Below are 22,506 nucleotides of genomic sequence, written 5' to 3'. Positions count from 1 at the left end.
AAGCCTACCTCTGAAGTGCCATTTTACTCAAAAAATTGTAGTTCAGAAAGGTTAAGTAATTTCCCAAGGCTATGCAGCTATAAAAAGATGGAAGCCAGTTTTTAAACTATATTTGATTCTATGTTCTTCAGCATCCTATCTCCCAAATGGCTAGGCTGCTTGAGGGATACAAAGATGAGTAAGACCCTGCCTACTAGGAGTTCACAATTCATTCATTCTTTCTATAATTATTTGATTCTTATTTGTAATAATACAGGAATCAAAGATATAATCACTGACCTCAAGACAGACTATTCTGAGAGTTAAAACAGATGTGAGGATTGTAGAGAAGAAAAAGAGTACTTTGAAGTACTATGAAGAAGAATGGATAGTAAGGGAGGGTGGAAGGGAGGGAGACGCAAGAGGGAAGAGATATGGGAACATATGTGTGTGTATAACTGATTCACTTTGTTAAAAAGCAGAAACTAACACACCATTGTTAAAGCAATTATACTCCAATAAAGTTGTTAAAAAAAAAGAATGGATTGTAATTTGACAAGTATATAATAGAGGTGATTTCAGACATGGACTAGTTTGAGCAGAGATGAGATTGGAGAATACAGGGAAGGGTGGAGAAAGCAATGAGGAAGAAGTATAAGGGGATGTAAAGAAGGGTTTCTGAAAGAGGAAACTTGAAAAACGTTAAAGACCAACATTATGGGGGCTTCAAATGCTGGGCTAAGGAGCTCAAAATTCCAGAAGTCTTGATTATTACATAGATAGATCCTCCTTTATCTTTACATATGAATCTATACAAATGTTTAATACCTTTAGTGCTTTCCTTTATGCAGCTCCTTAGATATGTTTCTTGATGTTGACTGGTAGACTTGTGCAATAACTTTGTAGAAAGGTTTGCCAGGACCAGCACTGACTGCCAAACTACGTTAGAAGAACACCAATTTAGTCTAGTTCCGTTATTTCCCAGGAGCCCTGGGGAAGGGTAAGTTTGGCAAGAAAAAATATTTATGGCTTTAAACTCCTTGGGAGTCACAGAGTCAGATTTGAATTCCTGCTCCACTCCCTACTAGTTGTTTGACCTTTGTCTCCCACCCCCACAATAATTATTCTTTCAATACTATTTATTTTGTGTCTACCATATACAGGCCCTTATTTTAGGCACTTAACTACTCTGTAAATTGTTTCCTCTTCAGAAAAAAGAAAATAACCTTTACCTGATAAAACTCTGAATATTAAATTTTACAAAGCCAAGTGGGAATTTTTATTACATGTAAGTTTTAAGGTGGTCTATTATTAAAAATAGAATACTTTTGAGGGGTACCCATACTATAAAATCTTACAATGACAGTAAAACATTAACTAAAGTGTCTATGGTGGTTTTGTGCCAGTTATTTTTCATGTTTTAGTTTCATTTCTCTGTAGGAGTTGATAACGGGTAAAATCTTTTTTTTAATTTATTTTTTATTTTATATTGGAGTATATTGATTAGCAATGTTCTGTTAGTTTCAGGTGTACAGAAAAGTGATTCAGTTATACATAGACATGTATCTATTCTTTTTCAAATTTTCCCATTTAGGTTGTTACAGTAGGTCCTCCTTGTTGGTTATCTATTTTAAATATAGCGGTGTGTACCTGTCAATCCCAAATTCCCAATCTATCCCCCCTCACCCTCCTGGTAACCAAAAGTTTGTTCTTTAAGTCTGTGAGTCTGTTTCTGTTTTGTAAATAAGTTCACTTGTATCATTCTTTTTTAGCTTCCACATATAAGCGATATCATATGATATTTGTCTTTCTCTGACTTATTTCACTTAGTATGATAATCTCCAGGTAAAACCATTTCTGATGCATGGAACATAACTGTACATTATGCCTAATGCTATCCAAGCTCACAGGGTTCTTTTTAACACAGATCTTTTTGGGGGTTGATATACCACATTCATGTTCCTTGTGAGAATGTTTTTTATTATCTGCAACCTCAGACTCCAGCCTGATTCATTCACTTAGCCATTAATAATAATGGCTAGCCTTTAATGAGTGCTACTATGCATCAGGCATTAAGTAAGAGCTTTGGGTCAACTTTATGAAGTTTATTATTATCATTTTCTTGTTACAGATGAGGAAACTGATGTTAAGTTACTTGCTTAATGTCACACACAAAATAAGTAGTAGTAATTCTTCTAAGGTCTAACTCTTATGATTTGTCCTCCAGATACTGGGGAAGAGGACCCAGTAAGATCTTATTTCTGCCTTCATTGAGTTTATTGAGGAATGCACAGACAAGCAAACCTACAACCCGCATATGGTACCATTTGCTAAGAGCTCTAATACCACTTTTGCTAAGATGGTATGGAAATACAGAGGAAGAATACCTAAATTAGACCAAGGAGGAGGCAAAGGCTGTAAAGGAATTTACTATGGTGATTTGCATAATTTTCAAAGACTTCATTGCTAAAATATTATCTATAGAAATTGATTCTAGCTGCTGCTTAGCAGAATATGTTGAGCCCTTAGTTGCTGCATCTATGAGCAATTTTCTCCACAATAGTGTCTTCTAATAGTTGGTTAGGATAGTTAGCCACAGTTAATCCACCTTCAAGCAGTCTCTCTTTTACCTTCAAAATGCAAAGTCATTCATGCTCCTTCAACTTTGACCTTCAGAATAGCTGAGGGTAATTACCAAAGTAGGTGGATGAGAAATAATACAAAACAGTTTTTTGTTTCCTTAATGGCATGTTTTCTCTTCAATAAGAGGGAGAAGGAAAGGTGTAAGCAAATGTAGAAATTTTTTAAAAGCAGTTGAATTTTAACTCAATGCAAGAAATGATTTTAATAGAACATCTATTCTCTCCTTACCGGTTTTTAATTTTTCATTCTCTATTATGATTTTACTTTCAGTTTGAATATTGGTATTTACCAACAATGAGATGGTTGTTTCCACAAATAGACAACAGTCATTAAAACTTACCGTTGCTGTACCCTCAAATACAAATTGAAATTAATGTTTGAAATGTAATGAAAATCATATACATTGTCCCCAAGCTTTGAACTGGTGGTTATTTGCAAAAAACACAACACAGTGAATGTTAACATTTAAAAGCAATTAGTGGCAAAGTGCTAGACATTTTCACATATACCATCTCATAATTCTCCTAGCCAGTTTCTTAATTTTCAAGTTGGGGGAGGGACAGTGGGAGGCATGTGAGAGGGAACTACAAAAAGATAGATAGATAATCTACCTCCTTAAAATTTTCAGTAGTATAACTAAGCATTAATATCTAAGCCACCAACAAAATTCTAGAAATAGTTTTGGCAGAACATCCCTTCTCTACTTTCTTTTCTGTCCACAAGTCTTGGACATTCATTCTGCCAATGAATGTCCACCTATGCCTGAGGGGATCCCATTCCAATTTAACTATGAGCATTTATCAGGAACAGAGAAGCCATCTGTAAAATATCTGTCTTCTAGTGAGTAACAACTTCATTTTAATTCACTGACTTAGTTTAACACATTTTATATCGCCATCCAGTTTTTTTTGGGGGGGGGGAAGGACAGTATGGGGAAAATTAGTGTACAGCAAATTTTAACACAGGCTCCAATAAATAAACTTGAAGTTACAGGCATTTTTTTATACCTGAGAACATAAAAAGCCATAAATTATTGGCCTCCATATGTCAAGTACTGATGAAAGCAACAACATTACGAAAATATATATAACAGCCTTTACTGTCTTGACTGCTTATTTCACATTGAGAGCACTTTAGTGATCCACTTACGCAGAAAGCACATGGATATTTTAATATGTATGACACAGTGATTTTTCAAGGTTAACTTAAGATTGCATTATGGTAGTGAAATGATCATTTGATCATCATGTACCTATATACCTGTCATTAATTCCTGATTAAGAAGAGGAATGGCTTCCTCCTGACAAATAGCAGCAGGCCCATAGGGTAGAACAGTAAAAGGCAGGGTGTCTTGCATCAAGGATAATAACAGTAATTTTAAGGATTTCTTCTTCAGCAATTCCTTGAATCAAGAATTCCCTCTTAAATCTTCAGTGGGCAGAAGATTTGGCCAGGCTAAATCAGAGCCTTCCTATGAAAACAGTAACAGTTCTAGGGGAAGCATTCATTGTTATAAAGTATAAATCCATCAAGATTAAGCAACTAGACTAGGAAAAACAACACATTCAGACTTGGGTTTCAGGGCTGTTATGGATTGGATGTTTGTGAATCCCCTCAAATTCACATGCTGAAAGCCTAACCCTCAGTGTGATGGTATTTGGAGGTAGGGCCTTTGGAAGATGATTATGTTTATATGAAGTCATGAGGATGGGACTCCCATGATGGGATTACTGTTCTTATAAGAAGAAGAGAGAACAGAGCTTGGGCTCTCCCTCTGTCAAGTGAGGACACTGTGAGAAGGCAGCCATCTATCTGCAAGCCAGGAAAAGGGCTCTCACCAGGAACCACATCTGTCAGCATCTTGATCTTGGACTTTATAGCCTCAAGAACTATGAGAAATAAACGTCTGTTGTTTAAGCCACCCAGTCTAGGGTATTTTGTTATAGCAGCCTGAGCTGATTAACATAAGAGCTTTTAAGAGTTCTGAATTCACAGCACTCAAGTAAACAGATACCATCAATTCTGCACAGGCTTCTACTAAATGGCTATCTGTTTGTTAAATGGTATATACACATCCAAATTAAAATTCCACTCATTAAAATCCATTGTAGAAAACAATAAGTGTTTGTCAAAACTCATATAACTGGGGAATACTTAAGAACCCATTTATTATATGTAAATTATATCTCCACAAAAAAATTATAAGCCATAAAAAGTACCTGAACAATTGGATAACCACTATTTTGGCAATTAAATGGGTCCCATATTTTTAACTTCAAAAATACAACACACTTTTTATCAACGTAAATGGAAACCATAGATTTTTTGCCATTGCTACTTAATAATACTATATGACCACTGACATACACGGCTGTTGTCCGTGAAATTAAATTTCTCAAATCAATGTTGTATATGTAGTTAAGATGAGTAAAATATTAACATCAATACAGAGATCAAAAAATCTCCTGTTTCATTCCTGCTGTGTGTGTATGCTATTTCTTTTCTTGCACTGGATATTTTAAACAAATATCAATGTAAAATAACATGTTTAGAAGGTTCATTTCCAATAATTTTATTTTTTAAATATGACCTGATATTGAAGCCAAAAAAGTAATTTTTTCAAATTATTGTGACTTTTTCTTATAAAAATATAAATAATAATCTCAGAACGTGCTATTGAATTTTTCATTAATAATTTACAATTTATATCTTTCTAAAAGGCCCTACAAAATTTTCTCTCCTTTGTCTCTTTGGGAATATTTTATTATCTACAATGATCTTTTTATCCTTTCAGATATATCAGATATATATTCAGATAAATTAAAAAGCATGACACATGGCAATTTAAATTTCCATTCTAAACTTACAGAGTCATATGAGCTCTTGTCAACAAAAGACCAAATTTACTATAATTATGGATTATTTACACTAAAACAAAATAAGAAATCAATATGTAAATGTAATGTTTGTAGTAGCTAATGCAGCCAGCAATGACAGATTAGGTTCAAACAGCAATCAGTTTGAAAATCTGGCACATATGTAAATGAGCTAGGGACTTGATGTTTACATTTGACTGTATTTCATTCAGGATTTTTAAATTGTCTCAGGAACAGCACAAAAATAAAATGTTAATCTTTCCACTACAAATATAACTTGAGCCCTCATCATAACTGAAATTAGGTTTTGCTCCTGTCCAGCTAAACTAACATATGATACTAATAATTCTGAGCTGCAGATTACATCATTCTTAATTAACACTCTGCTACAGTTGTTAACATCCTCCAAGACACCATGCTATCATCACCACAAGTTCTGTAACAATCTTAAAACCACGTTTAACAAAGGTTGGCCTCTTACTCTGCAGCTACTTTTAATTGCTTTCTTTGCTAGCAATTAAATATGTCTAGATAAACAAACATTCGGTTTCACATAATTCTTAACAACATTTTCATGAAGATTTCAAAGTTCAGGTGTCCTTATGTCTATAATTACTGTTTATCAATATAGAGATATACTGGATTCAGCTAAATGTACTAACCAAAGTATATAAAATTAATCAAAATTTGGTAATTAGCGGTGATAGTGATATATTGTGATCCATCAAGTAGTTCATAGCAAAACTGTCAAAACATAATTCTATTCATCTAGACAAACCACGAAGAAAGAAAAAAAACTTACAGATACAATGGTTTTTGTTTCATGAATTAGTGACCAAGTTTCTGACTGTCCATGAAATCAACCATAGAGAATACCTGCAGTTCTTTTTCGAAGTGTGATGTTAACAAGCTAATCTCAGTACTCACTGACCTATCAATAGGCAGTAAACTATATAAATGGGTTTGCTACATCAATCCAATTAGATGTCTTGTGATCTCCACCAATGCTTTAATTGGGGACAAGTTTCTTTCATCCAGAATGCATAACTATAGGGAAATGTCCTCTTCTTAAAATAAGCCACTTTTCAAGTAGCCCCTTATTAAGAAACACTTACCAATCCAATACTTCCTAATTTCACTTTTACAAAATCTAATAATAATGCTCACAAGAATTAAAGTTGAACAGTAATCACCATAATGTACTTGAAACACTGATTATATTAATTTATTCTTAAGAAATTAAGAGTTACTTTAAGAATGATACAGCGAATTGTTATCAACTACTTACAACACTGGTTAAACATTTTCACAGATGAATATCCTTTGTGAAAACAAACAAAAAAGAAGTTGTTTTGTAAAGCATTTTGGAAGAAAAAATTAACCAATCCTTTCAGAACATTTACTTGCATATGTAAAGTTTCCCCTTTCTGTACCTCAGTTCCCCTAGTCATAAAATGGGACTAGATTAGATGATTGCTTTAAATCCTTCCAAAGATGATACTCTAGAGCTTTCTTCTAAGTCAGAGCTCTGATGGATATGACTCCTGCATTAAGGGAGAACACCAAAAATTGAAATAGCAGGATATAGACTAATAAAAAGTAAAAAATATTATAAGGATTAACATCTGTGCAGAGATTGTGAGGTGCTGAGGAAACAGAAGTAGGATGAGAGCTATCTGAAAGCATCCTTAGAATGTCCTTGTAGTAAGTGAACCCCACAATAGTTCCATGTTACTGTTCAGTTATCTTTTTAGTTGGGATAATGGGGGGTGAACAAGTATCCTGAATGGCCTCACTACAGGGTGGGAGAGATGGGAAAAAGAAAACAAAAAAGAAAAAAATAAACTGTTTGTATGAGTATCAGTACACATACCACCCAGAGGGTGTCACCTCTTAGCTAAAACCGAGGCTAGAAGCACAGCTGGATACCTATTACCAGAGCCAGTTATAAGGAGAGATAGAAGAGGAATAGTTCAGTTTTTCCCTTAATTATACCAGGCTTAATGGATTCAGTGAAGTGCATATCCAACGTAGAAGGTTAGAAGAGACCTCAAGGATCATGAGAACAATGTTTCCTTTGCTTTTCTTCAAGTTTTTGCCTCTGTTTACAGGGTGAATACTATTTCTGCCCATGCTGCTTCTCCTCACAAAGGAAGTGTTTTAACACTTGTAGCATTTTCTCCCCATTCTAAACCTGCCTCCTCCAGAGAAAAGAAGAGACTATTATAATTATTCACAAGGTCACCTTGTACTAGGTTAGGCTTCACAGAAGGCAGGGGATGAGACCAGCAGCTTCCTCTTCCATTTCCTATGCCCTAGTGCACTAAATTCCTTTCCACTTTTTATCCTCTGTGGTAAACACCCCTGGATAAGGTTTGCCATGAGCTCTCTAAGCTATGTTTCCTGCTGTGACCAGGTTGGTGAGGCAGGTCTATTGCATCAGTCCTTAAGGCTCTGAAGACCCAGTCATAACTCTTTTTATAGGTCACTTGAGCATGTGGGTCCTAAGATTTAGATCTGGAGTGAAAGGTAAAAGACCTCACTTAGGACTCAAGTCTAAGCCACATGATCCATTTGGTGCTTGTCTGGCTACTAAAGCAGTTTCTTTTTCCAGTCATGGAGCCTCTTTATTTTCTGGTAACATCTGAGGCCCGGAGCAGAGGAGTGACCTGCCCAAAGTTAAACAGTGATTCTGTAGGAGAGCTGGGGCTAGAACACAGATGGGGCTAGGACTCGGATATCTTGACTCACTACTCCTCAATTTCCTTCCACAGTATCCATCAGAAAATATAATATCCTACTCTCACCTAACTCAAGGCTACTGTCACCTGCTTTCCCACCAACGGTTTTCCAAGGACAAAAAAGGGCCACATATTTTAACACCAGTGGTTTACTTAACTATCACAGGGGTCCCAATTAGAATTTACTAATTGAATTTACTAATTGAATTTACTGAATTTACTAATGTTTGCACAAATAGCAACTAATTCAAAGTCAGAATTAAAAGCAACTTCACAACTCAGAAGCCATACAAGAGGACCATATGCTAGACTGCATGACCAGAGCTCAACAATACCCTCATAGAACTCAACAAAATATTAATGGGAACCATCCTCCCAGTATAAAAAGGTCAAAGTTCAAAAGCAAGACTCAATTACTACTTGTAAAAGGGACAGCTACACATAAGGGATACCTTATTTTCTGTCAGCCTGCCATAAAAATGAAGACAATCTATATAATTAAAATGGAGCTGGACATTTTTAGCACTTATTAGAATAAGACCAAAGCAAGTTGAAAAGACTGTCTTTTATTACCAAGACACCCATTCAGTCCTTTTCTAGCAAGGTGATCATTAGTAATACCAAATCCAGAAATACTAAACCTTCTCCATTTATATTTATACATGGCCTGAGGGCTTTGGCACTAGTTATTTCCCTTGCCTAGAATACTATTCATTCTGCTCTTCACTTTAATGGTTCCTCAATCATTCATGTCTCAGTTGAAACAGTACCTCTTATGAGAGGGCTTTCCTGACCTTACAACTTACAGTAGTCACCCAATTACTTCTTATCATATCACTCTATTTCAGTTTTCTGCAAAGCTCTTGTTATCATCTGATAATTTTTCTGGTTTATCTTATTTGTAGTTTGTTGCCTGTCCCTCCACCCTACCATGTCTACACATACTATATTGTAAACTCCATGAAAGCAGGTACCTTGTTGTCTCGTTTCTCATTGTATCCCTAACACCTAGAACAAGGACCTAACACATTTTAAGATGGTACTCAATCTATATCTAGTAGATGAGTGAATAACTGACATCCTGCATGAATAAATGAGATGGACTCTCCATTTATCTGAAAAACACTTTATGATGAGTCTGACAAATATCAAAACAGCCAATGGAGAGACTACACATGCATGGATAAAAAATTAAATGCCTCAATTTGTCATGAAACTTTTCATATTCATTACAACAAATGTTTATTAAGGGCCTCTATATAGATGGCACTCTCGTGAACTGAGGGAGATGCTCAGTAAGAATGCCCTTGCTCTTTACAGCTTGGGATCTGGTTGGAGAGAGGACAGCCATATAAGAAATAATACTAGGGAAACTAAGACTCAGAGAAGAAAGATGTTGCCTGAGGCCACAAAACCAGTGTAGGACAGTTCTAGGATAAACAGTGTCTCACTATAAAGCCAGAGCTCCTTCCATTACTCCATACTTTGATGAGAAAAATGAAAAGGAACACTGGACAAAAAGGCTATAAACTCAGGTCAAGAAGTGGAGATTGCCTAGTTCATTACATTTATGGGACACCTGTAAGATCTTCGGCTCCCCAAGTATCTTATATCTGTTCCGCATGATGCTTGATATCCCTCCATTAGAACTTTACTTCTTACCTTTGGTCTCTCTTAGGAGGCAAACATCCTTAGGCATGTAGCACTTCACAGTATTCATTCCACAAATAGTTCTAAGTATCTACTATATTTCAGGCCCTCTTTTAGCTGTTGAGGATACAACAGTGAACAAAAAATAAAGTCGCTGATTTCTTACAGCTTTACATTGTAATGAGGGACACAGACAACAAATATGAATATATTACTAATATTACTAATATAATGCATTGTTGTCATAATGTAAGATAAAGGGAGAATGTATAACAGAGGGGCTTTTTTAGCCAGGGGAATCAAGAAAAGCCTATCTGAGGATGTAACATTTGAGTAGAGGCCTGAATAAAGTAAAGGAGTAAGCCAAGTTGATAAGTGGTAGATCATTTCAGGCAGGGGAATAGCAAAGTGCAAATGTCCTGAAGTTGAAGCACACTTAGAATGTTTAAAGAAGAGCAGGGAGGCCAGTGTGGCTGGCAAGATACAAGCCAGAGATGAGAATGATAAAAGATAAAGTTAGAGAGTCAGGAACAAGATTATATAAGTCCTTTATATACCTTAGTAAGGAACCTGGATTTTATTCTAAGTGCAAAAACGCAAATGGAGGGGTTTGAGCAGGGGAGAGACATAATCAAGTTATGGTTTTTGGTTCATTTACATCTTAGACCATTTGAATGCTGGGAGAGGTGCCATTTGAAGTAGTGGAATAAGGACAGGGGAAAGAAGAGGTCATTAAATGGTAAGGCTGAGAGAAGGCAAAGAAAAGTTTACCTACTCATTTTTATTATCTATGGTTATAAGTGAGATTTACACACAATTTTTTCTTACATTATCTTTTTCTAATTTTGGTAACAAGATTACATGAACATTAACTTCTTTTTTTAAATTTATTAATTTATTTATTTTTGGCTGCGTTGAGTCTTCGTTTCTGTGCGAGGGCTTTCTCTAGTTGTGGCAAGCGGGGGCCACTCTTCATTGTGGCGTGAGGGCCTCTCACTATCACGGCCTCTCTTGTTGCGGAGCACAGGCTCCAGACGTGCAGGCTCAGTAGTTGTGGCTCACGGGCCTAGATGCTCCACGGCATGTGGGATCTTCCCAGACCAGGGCTCAAACCCGTGTCCCCTACATTAGCAGGCAGATTCTCAACCACTGTGCCACCAGGGAAGCCCTACATGAACATTATAAAATAAGATAGGTAGCAGTCTCACTGGGAAGAGTTTGTGTAAAATTTCTTTATGGAAATCCTCTGGGGTGGGGGAGGGTGAAGAAGTGGCATGTGAAATTTTTGACTATAAATTCAATTTCTTTGATGGCTATCATTTTTTCAGGTTACCTATTTCTTGTATTCATTTTAGTACTTGATAGTTTATGCAAAATTTTCCATTTCAACTAAATTTCAGATTTTAATAAGCCATAAAGATGCTTATTTTATTACTATTCACACACATTTTTGTTTTAAAACAATTTAATTTATTAATTTCTTATTTGTTTTGTATTAACTTATTTAATAATTATTTTATTAATCAAATAATCTCTTCTGAATCTGTAGTTAAGTCCCCTTTTTCACACCTAATATTTTTGTGCTTACCCTCGTTTTTTCTTGGCTTGGTTTTTCAAGCAGTTATTACTTGTTGATTACTTCTATCATTAATTTCTATCATTAATTACTGCTTTTAAATCTTTCTTTCCTTCTATTTTCTTCAGACTTACTCTATTGTTATTTCTCTATTTTCTTAAGTTGAACATACAATGCAATTGTTTTCTATCTTTCTTATCTTCTAATTAGTGGACTTAATATTACAAATTTCCCTCTAAGTACCACTTTTGCTATATTCAAAGTTTTAATATATAGCACTCTTATTTATGTTCACTTCTGAACAGCTAGTGGTTGCTATCATGATCTCATTTTTACCCATAAATTATTGTGAAGTAAATTATTTGTAGTATCCAAATGTATGGAGAATCTCAGAGATACCTTTTTATTATTACTTCACTTCTAATTTTATTGCATAATGGCCAGAGAATGGGTCAGCATGATAGTGATTCTATGATACTGGCTTTGTATTCTAATACGTGGTCAATTTTCATAAGTATTCTATATGTGCTTAATTTGGTTATTCAAATAATAAATAGCCTACAAAGATTTATTGCTTAATTCATTAGTTTCCATAAGACATTTGTATATAATTGTGGTTGAACTATTTCCCCTTGTAATTTTGTCAATTTTTGCTGATTTGTGCACACAAGTTTACAATTGTCATATCTTCTTAGTAAACTGTCCCTCAATATTATTTGCCTTAAATTCAATTTTATGTGATATTAATATTGCCACACTACATTATAAAAATTAATATTTGGCTTAAATATCATTTCTTATACTCTTTATTTTCTCTTTTCTGTGTCATTTCTTTAAGAGATATTTTTCTGATAAACAACATATAGCTGACTATTCTTTTTTCTTCTAGAAGCATGCAGGTTATTTTTCTTTAGTGTTTATCCCCTTAAGTTATAACATTTATACCTAGGTTTATACTTTTCTAATACAGACTGATTTAATCAGTAGCTGTAGCTTTCTTCAAACAAGAACCTAAACAAGCTCTCAATAACTACCCTCTCTCTGCCATCACCTAACCACTACCTCTAATTCAGTTTACCCATCTGCAAAATGTGACAAAGAACACCTATCTATGATTTATTGTGAGGACTTAATCAGATAATATATATATAAAGGGCTTGGCAAAAAGCCTGTCTTCATAAATGATAACTGTTGTGTCACTATCACTTACCAAATACTTTAACTTCATATCCTTATTCTTGTAACTATTACCTATCTTCTACTGCAGTATTATCTATAATTTACACTTTTCAACAACGATTACTTAACAGCACTGAAATCCAGAATCCAGAAATGTTCTTCATTTGCTCCAATCTTCTATTCTTCTGCCTTTTCTACTATCTCTAAACCTGCCAGGTAACTTCAACACTTAACCCCTGGACTCTACCCTGCCTCCCTGCTATAGACTGAACTGCAGCCCCCAACCCTAGAAATCTTATATTGAAGCCCTAACCCCCAATATGGCTGTATCTGTAAACAGTCTTCAGGAAGTAATTAAGATTAAATGAAGTCATAAGGGTGGGGCCCTAATCCAATAGGATTGGTGTCTTTATAAGAAGAGGAAGAGAGACAAGAGGACTCCAGTACTTGCTTGCTCCCTGCCTCCTCTACTTCCCTTCCCCTACTTCCTTTCCCTCCCTCCTTCCCCCCTACCCCCATCCCCCCATATGAGGATACAGTAAGAAGGCAGCTGTCTGCAAGCCAGGAAGAGAGCTCTCACTAGAAACTAAATCTCACAGGAACCCTGATTGGGCCTTTCAGCCTCAAGAACTGTGAGAAATAAATATCTATTGTTTGTCACCCAGTCTATGGTATTTTATCATTGCAGCTTAAGTTTAGATACTCCCATACCCTTTTTGGTTTCACTTTTTCAAATTTTTCCTATTTGCTGTCTCTTCCTCCTCATAATTCTAATAATTCTTCAGTCTCTTGACCCTACTCCTCCCTCAACTTCTCTCTCCCTTCAGAGTTGAATTTTCTGAAAATAACAGTAACTCTAATCCCTCATTTCTCACTTATCCATTAAAATCTACTACAACCTGGTTCTTATTCTCATCTTCCTACCAAAAATAATCTTAATAAATTCATTAATTACTTATAAACCAAACTGACGACCTTTTAAATAATTATCATCCTACTTGGAATACACTGCAACATTTTGTAGCATTGTACATTTGAGACAAAAAATATAGGCAGTAAGTAGTACATATTTTTCAGGATTGTCTCAGTTCTAGACATGTGACTGAATTACATATGGGACACACACCAGTGAAAAGCTCCACTGGCAAGTAGGAAACAGGTGTTTATAAATAGAGACTTGTCATCTATATTTGTTTTTGGAAATTGAAGTATTGAGAGGAGACATCAGGGAGAATGTACAGTAAGAGGGATTGCTGAAAACAGAATTCTGGGGAACACCAACTTTTAGAGCAGATGAAGAAAAGAGGTGATTACTGGATGAATCAACCTGAGTGGCACACAGGACACCAAAACAGTGTTGGAAATTTTCTTTAAAGAGATGAATTAAGGGGACTTCCCTGGTGGCACAGTGGTTAAGAATCCGCCTGCCAATGCAGGGGACATGGGTTCAAACCCTGGCCCAGGAAGATCCCACATGCCATGGAGCAACTAAGCCCATGAGCCACAACTACTGAGCCTGCGTGCTTAGAGCCTGTGCTCCACAACAAGAGAAGCCACCGCAATGAGAAGCCTGCGCACCGCAACGAAGAGTAGCCCCTGCTCACTGCAACTAGAGAAAGGAACGAAGACCCAACACAGCCAAAAATAAATAAATAAATAAATATATATATATAAGCTTATATATACCTTAATGAATAGGCTATAAGCTCCCACAGGACAGAGCTTGTTTTCATCTAGTAGGTAATCAATAAATCTTTGACAGACTGAATTTTTCCTATAATAATATGAAACAGGTATAATTAACAGTCCCCATCCCTTCTGATTTTACCATGATTTACAGTATAACCTGAAGTTGTGCCACAGGGGTACTGCATCACCTTTGAATTAATTAGTGAAATCTGATTTAAAAAGTTTTAAAATGCATTTCGACTGTTATAAAGATTACGATTAAAGAGTTTGCTCTTAAATTCTCAAAAAGCCTGAAATTCTGTTTTCTGAAAAACATTACTTACTTTAAAATAATTCTAAATATAATTCAGTTACAAACACTTATATGGTAATTTTACTGCTCTTAGCTTTAAAAAAAAATGTAAATACAAAATAAGACTCAATTAACGGGCACCCCCTAGTGGCAGTAAAATCAAGTTAAGAAAAAAAAATTTTATAAGACGTGGTTTAAGATATAGCTCTCACCAAACCTTGAGAATAATATTGTTTGTCAGTAAACAATTTAAAAGCATGTTATTTTATATCTACATTTTACTAAATAATTAATAGTGTACGGTAACTAAAAGTTCATTCACACACCAAAATTTCATTAATATTCTTGAGAACTACACTAAGTGAAATAATGTATATAAATACCCTTCAACAAGTATATAATGACAATTACAAGATATTTTTTAAAAAAATCTCATTATAGAGAACAGCTTCCAAAAAAGAAGGCATCTTTGGAATAAAGCTTTATATATTTGTGTCAAGAAACTGGAAGCTATAGTAGATGGAGGGTCAGATGGAGATTTCAGTATCAGAAGTATTCACTGATGACCTTGAACAATCCACAAAACTCTTCTAAACACCTCAATTTCCTAATTTATAAATTAGAGATGTCAAAATCAGCCTGTAATCTTGTAGAGTTGTTATAAAAATCAAGTGAGAGTTGAATGAAATAGATTACTATTGGTATTTACTAGCATAAATAATTGTAATAATCATGCTTTGTAATTTCACATATAATGTACCTCTCCTGCTTAATGAATTTTTACAACGACCCTGGCAACTAAAATCAATGCTTCCTATTTTATATATGAAAACTCTAAGACCCTAACCAAGCTGGGAGTGTAATCCAGGATTTTTCTCTCCAGGTCTTGTTATCTTTTATATGACGATATAGATTATAATCATATTACTTTTCTGATTTGGTCATAATAAATTTTGTTTAGGAGTGATACTATAATACCAGTGTTGTCTATAATACCAGTGTTGTCTAGTCCATTGAGAGAAGACTGATACTCTATAAAGAAAGAACCTAATATTTGCCATTTCATTGGAATTGGAATGATGGAATCCAGCGACAGGACCTCGCCATAGTTTTGCACTGCAATTAACAGGCAGGTTATTATGCAGTTCCCCTCAGTCTTCCAACATCCACTGACTGACTTGTGTCAGAGAAATAAAAGAATAAAACCAATTAAATATCAAACCAACCACCTAAATAAAATACACCTTTAAAAAAAAATCCCAAATCTGAGGTGAAGAGAAGACAATTCAGGGAACAGGTCTAGGGTAGAAATATAAATTAGAGATATAAAATTGACAGTGCACACAGACGACACTTAAAAGCCATGACATTGAATTTAGTAATGTGGTCATGAGTGACATTAGCAAGTCCACTAGCAGGTCCCTACTTAGACTGGGCTCAAGAGAAACGGGAGGAAAGGAATTAGAGACAACAAATGTAGACAACTCTTTGGGGGAAGTTTTGTTATCAAAGGGACTAGAGAAATGGAGTGATTGCTGGAAGGGGAGGTGGGATCAAGAGAAAAATGGAAGAAATAACATCACGTTTGAATGTTAATGGTAACACTCTACTAGAGGGAAAAACTGATGATGCAGGGAAGAATTAAAGTGAAGGAAGTCCTTGATTTAGGCCAGAGGGAATATAGAATGTAATCTGAAGCAAACATGGAGGTTTGGTGTTAGATAGGAGATTGGTCATGCCATCTAGAGTAACAGGAGAAAAAGAAGAGTATGTGTATAAGATGCAGGTAAGTAAACAGAGACCAAGTTGGAAGCTTGTGGAAATTCTCTTGTGATTGCCTTCATTTAATCAGTGAAACAAAATAGGAAATGAAGTCATCAGCTGAGGGTGAGAATACGGGAGAGGTGTTTTAAAGGTCTGAGGAAAAGATAAGTGTAAAATGGCCATTTAGGAGAGTGTGGATAAACCAGGTAAATATGCTATCACTGCCTAGCAACATTAGGGGGCTCTCTAAAGATTATGGTCGTGAATTTAAAGATACACCAATCAGCATGATTTTGTCTGTCTCTAGTCACATTTAGCTCTGAGGCACAGAATAGACAGAGTTGTATTTATCCAAGGTACGGATTTTTGTCAAGCAAGATCCATGAAGCAAGAATTGAGGCTACATGCAAGAAAGTGATTACAATGAATGACCATGGGATATTGCCCACTCTAAGGAAGAAAGAGAGGACATGAAAGAGGTAATGATCATGAAAAGATGGTAGAAACAATGGATTGGAGGCCTGAATAAGGCTGAAGGATTGTTAGGGTTAAGATACTAAAGGAAGTGGGCTAGAAAGACGAGAGACGATTAATAGAAAATGGAAGCTTGAAATTAGTATTTAAGAATTGTTTTAATTAAATGACAAGACCAGAGGAAGATATGGCTGACGTAGGACGGGAAAAAAGATCATTGTAGAAAAGAAGTTCAAGGAACTAAGAGGCCAAGGTGTTAGAAGAATCTTTCCTATTTTTCTCTACCAATTTCAGATCTCCTATTCATTTGCCAATTCTCAAATATAACACGAATAATCAGAATTACCTTTTATTTTCTCTTTTTTAGATTATAAATTAGGTTGCAAATTACAATAAGATTTGTATGAATCCACCAATTATAACAAAATTTTGCAAAAACAAATCAATTTGATTCATTATGGAGTTTAGTGCAGAGAAATTTTATGTCTCCCATATTTGATAATATGATGTACTTTATAACTTAATACTAAATTACTTTTGGACTCTATTATATAGTTGTCAAAAATTATTTTTATTTGATAAATACAAAATGAAAATCAGAAGTTAAAAATAATTATTACCATTAGCTTATAAAATTCTGTATGGATTTTGTTTTTTTAAATTGCCTCTCATGAAATCAGAATTTAAGATATATATCACACACAAAAAAAGAAAAATAATCTTTAGTTTTATAGAAAGATATATTAACAGGTACCTAAAAGAAACACACCTTGACTTTTTAGTTAGATTTTAATAAAATGTGCCCGAATATAACTTTTTCATCAAATGTGCCCTTTATAACTTTTTCCAGCTTTCAAGCAGGAAAGCTCTAATACCCCTCCTCTCACTAGCCAGATAGACTGTGCTTTGTGTCTTTTATTTGGCTTTGAATTTTTATGTCTTTCTTGTTGTTCCAACACAGGAAAAAGCATTACTGTAACTTGCTAAAAATCCATAAAGCCAACTAGGGAAGATTACTTTAGTGCTATATAAAGTACTCATCCTCCAATAAACACTGTATTTCAGAAGCACTGTAGGCCCCTGCCTGCCTAGGGACTGAGGAAGTGGCAATCAAACTAAGGTCAGCCACACGGCAATGAAGAACATTTCCATTAGCCCAGGAAGACATTTTGATAAATCCATTTAATCATGTTACTGGAAAGCAATAGATTATAACAAATGATGTCTCTTACCTACTTGTAATTATGTGGATTATATATTGGATGACAGTGATTACACTCTGTTAACTAACTTAAAAAATAATATCCTCCATGACTAGATACAGAACCCATACCTATAATCTCATCTGGTATTTATATCAACATTACTATAAACACGAGGACTACAAGTACTGTTGGCTGTTTGTAGTAGCATGCAAATACAACTTCCCATTAATATATGATATGAACATAGAAGATAAAGAGCAACCCAAGAAATCTTTAAATTCTTAGCCTAAAACAAACCTTTAACAGACTATCAGATACAATTATATTAGATTTAACTTTTTTCAGTTCAGTGATTTCTACTTTGGTAAAGTGAAATTTAATTTTCTTTTTGCTACTATCCACCTGTGATGGTATGATATATAAGAAATATACATTTGGTTTTCTTCCCCACTTAGAGCTCCTAAAATCTTTGGAATTTTTTAAGTGATAAGAGTGATAAAGGTGAAAAAAGAGAGGTCTCTTTTGTTATTCATAATGAGCCACTTTCAACCACACCTGGGTTTGCTAAACAGATGATGTTTGGAAAACCCCTCTAGAGAGAAGCTGGTTGCCAGGGGAGCCAAGCTCATGATTAGAGGACTGGACCTTTTAGCCTGCACCTCCACCTCCAGGAAGGAGAGAGGAGCTGGAGGTTGGGTTAATTACTGATAGCCAATGACTCAATTAATCATACCTCTGTGGTGAGCCTCCATAAAAAATCCTAGCTGAAGAGCTTTGGAGAGCTTCCAAGTTGGTAAACAAGAATGCATTCGTGTCCTGGGAGGGGGGCACACCCCAAACATTACAGGCACTCCTGTGCTCAAGACCCTTCCAGATCTTATCCTATGTATCTCTTCAGCTGGCTGTTCATTTATATCCTTTAAAATATGCTTTATAATAAATTGGTAATAGCAAGTAGAGCATTTTTCTGAGTTCTGTGAGCCATTCTCTCACAAATTACCGAACTCAGAAGGGAGTGGTGGGAACCTCCAATCTATAGCCACTTGGTCAGAAGCACAGGTGACAACACAGACTTGCAACTGGGTCTGATATGGGGGCAGTCTTGTGGGACTGAGCCCTGCACCTGTGAGATCTAATGCTATCTCCAGGTAGGTGGTATCAGAATTTAGTTAATTGTAGAACATCCAGCTGGGAATGAAGAACTGCCTCATGGTGGTGGTGGTGGTGGGGACCCACACATCTGGTGGCCAGAGGTGTTCTATGGGTAGGGTACCAAAGAAAAACAGGACTTTTTTCCTTCTACTACATTAATAATAAAGGCATTTGGTAGGCAGTGGGGAAAAATTGGACAATATTCAAAGTTTAGGAACACCAAGTTGCATTAAATAAAAAGAGAAAATGTGCAAAAAATGGTGAAAATCTAAGAACAACTTAAACATAGTTCTAGAAGGATACTGTACTCATAAAAATTATTACTCTATCACTACCTTAATCATTTACTTTAGATCAGGTTGCTTCATCAGGCAATAATGTAACATACAATTAAACATTAAAATCATCTGATCATTCTATAAATGTACTGAGTTTCACTGTGAATACTGAAAAAAGAATGACACCCTCTATTCCAAATAGAGAGAAAATCTTAATAAAAATTTTATATCAGTGTTTCTCAAGCTGTATTCTGCAGAGCCCAAGAACCTTCCTCAAAGCTTTGCTTCTTTAGCCATGGGAGACACTGAAGTTCCAGTTACTCAATCTCTTCCCTCCAACTCCAGTTCTTCCCCTTCAGAGAAGTGCCATTTTTGACTCTTTTTTACATAATAGAGTTTTGCTAAAGCTTTTCTTTGTAAAAAGATTCCATCACTAAAATCAAACAAATAAACTACCCAAACCAAATAGTTTGAAACTTTATATAGTTAATAGCTGTTGGTAAGTTAAAGCTTCAACAAGATTTTGATTTGATTTGATTTTGATAGTTATATACAGTAAAGCAACTTAACAATCAAACTTTTTGTTTCAGATTCCCAGGAAAAGTAAACACCTTACCCAGCATGACTAGATGATGAAGGTGGTGGCAAATCTGGTGTAAGAACATAAAGACTGTTGTTTTTTGGCAAGTGTAGTGATTTTAAGACCGTCTGAAAAACAAAAAATAAAAACAAATATAAAATAACTATTGATTGTGCATTTTTAATCTTTTCCTATAATTCTTAGAAAATTATCACTATTATAGTTTGACTTTGCATCTTTTGACAATTTCCTAAATAGGATAATACAGAAGAACTACTGAATCGCAAAAAATCTCTCTCTCATAAATATCATAAGTTAGCATAAATATGAATATTAAAATAAAATACAAATTCTTTAGCTCATGAAACGATACAAATATATAAGAACACAGTTGAGAATCATTAATTTCTTCATTGAAGAAGCATATCCTTGCAACTAATATCCACTTCATTCAGGATCATTATAGCAAAAATTAGCGATGTAGGTGTTCAGAGATCATTAGACCTAGAAAAGATCATAGAGAGTACCTCAACCTAAAGACTTTATAGATGAGGAGCTGCAGCCTAATAGGTGAAATGACTTGGATGAGGTCTCTTGTAAGTGTTACCTAGGTCACTTAACTGTTAGGCCAGATAATTTTTTTTGTTAAAGCACTTTGTCTGGGGTGAATAAACTACTCTTGGGCTACCTCTGACCTACTATCTTGATAACCACACAAAATTTCACCAAATTTATTTGCCAGAGAACTCCTACATACCTTTCAAACTCCCAACTTGATGGTAAATACCCGCTAATTCAAAATTTTTTGGACAGCAAGAAACATTAAGAAACACATTTTACATCTTTACATCATAACCCAGGACAAAAATACTTACTCAACAGATATTTATTGAGCCACCAATTCTGTGCCAGGAGTATTCTAAACACTGAAGATATAGCAGTGAACATGATAGTCTAAAACCCCTGATCTTCAGGAGCTTACATTTTAGTAGGAATAAACAAAGTAACCTATATAGTTGACTACTAAAAGTGATAGTTTTCGTGACTAAACATAAAGCAGAAAAGGGAGGGTGAAGAATATGAGGTTGGGGAATTACATAATTTTAAACTTGGTTATCAGGGTGGTTCTCACTTGGCGAATGTGACATTTGAGCAAAAACTTGAAAGTGGTGAGGAAAGAAACCATGAACATATATAGAAAAAGAATATGGCTGGCAAAGGCAATAGCCAGTGCAAAATGCTTACTGAACAACAAGGAGTCCAATGCAGCTGAAGCCAAACGAGTTCTGATAGGAAACAGGTCAGAGAGGTTAACAGTGATGCCAGGAGATAGGTGAGAGGAAATGTGTTGAGACATTTAAGCTAATGTAAGGGCTTTGACTTTTTCTCTGAATGAGATCAGAAGCTATTGGAGTGACATTATCGGATTCATATTTTAAAAGGATCTCTTTCTCAGCTGTGTTGAAAATGGATGGGAAAAGGTTGACAAAGGAGGGCAGAAGCACAGAGGAGAGTAATAAAATATACTAAAACAAGGATGATAATGGCTTATGTCAGTGTGATGGTAATAGAAGTGATGCAAAATAGGTGAATTCTGGATATATTCTGAAGATCACACCAAAAGGATTTCATGACAGACTGGATATGAGTCAATAATGATCCTAAAGCCTTTAGACAACAAATGGAAGGATAAAGTTGCCGTCAACTGAAATGGAAAGACTGCAAATGAAGACCTCCACTCTAGGCATGTAAGTTTGAAATGTGTATTAAACATTCAAGTGGAGAAGACAAGAAAGCAGTCAGATATATCCATCTGGAATTCAGGGGACAGGTCTAGGGTAGAAATATAAATTAGAGATATAAAATTGACAGTGCACACAGACGACACTTAAAAGCCATGACATTGAATTTAGTAATGTGGTCATGAGTGACATTAGCAAGTCCACTAGCAGGTCCCTACTTAGACTGGGCTCAAGAGAAACGGGAGGAAAGGAATTAGAGACAACAAATGTAGACAACTCTTTGGGGGAAGTTTTGTTATCAAAGGGACTAGAGAAATGGAGTGATTGCTGGAAGGGGAGGTGGGATCAAGAGAAAAATGGAAGAAATAACATCACGTTTGAATGTTAATGGTAACACTCTACTAGAGGGAAAAACTGATGATGCAGGGAAGAATTAAAGTGAAGGAAGTCCTTGATTTAGGCCAGAGGGAATATAGAATGTAATCTGAAGCAAACATGGAGGTTTGGTGTTAGATAGGAGATTGGTCATGCCATCTAGAGTAACAGGAGAAAAAGAAGAGTATGTGTATAAGATGCAGGTAAGTAAACAGAGACCAAGTTGGAAGCTTGTGGAAATTCTCTTGTGATTGCCTTCATTTAATCAGTGAAACAAAATAGGAAATGAAGTCATCAGCTGAGGGTGAGAA

At 35.4% G+C, this 22,506-nt stretch overlaps 1 protein-coding gene across 8 annotated transcripts in view; it reads right to left on the bottom strand.

Annotated features, from left to right (window-relative positions):
• The window catches only part of FAF1 (Fas associated factor 1), a 487,383-nt gene that overhangs the window by 241,387 nt on the left and 223,490 nt on the right, over positions 1-22,506 (bottom strand). For all 8 annotated transcript variants that reach the window (XM_089922958.1, XM_089923008.1, XM_089922966.1 and 5 more), the window contains one exon: positions 20,115-20,206. In XM_089922958.1, the coding sequence (XP_089779084.1) occupies positions 20,115-20,206 (92 nt within the window). The remainder of the gene's footprint in view (positions 1-20,114; positions 20,207-22,506) is intronic.

Source organism: Delphinapterus leucas, chromosome 1, assembly GCF_059928025.1.
Source record: "Delphinapterus leucas isolate spDelLeu-1000000601 "Yukka" chromosome 1, BTC_Dleu_Yukka2, whole genome shotgun sequence".
Classification (NCBI taxonomy): Eukaryota; Metazoa; Chordata; class Mammalia; order Artiodactyla; family Monodontidae; genus Delphinapterus; species Delphinapterus leucas.
This window is presented reverse-complemented; position numbering and strand designations above follow the sequence as displayed.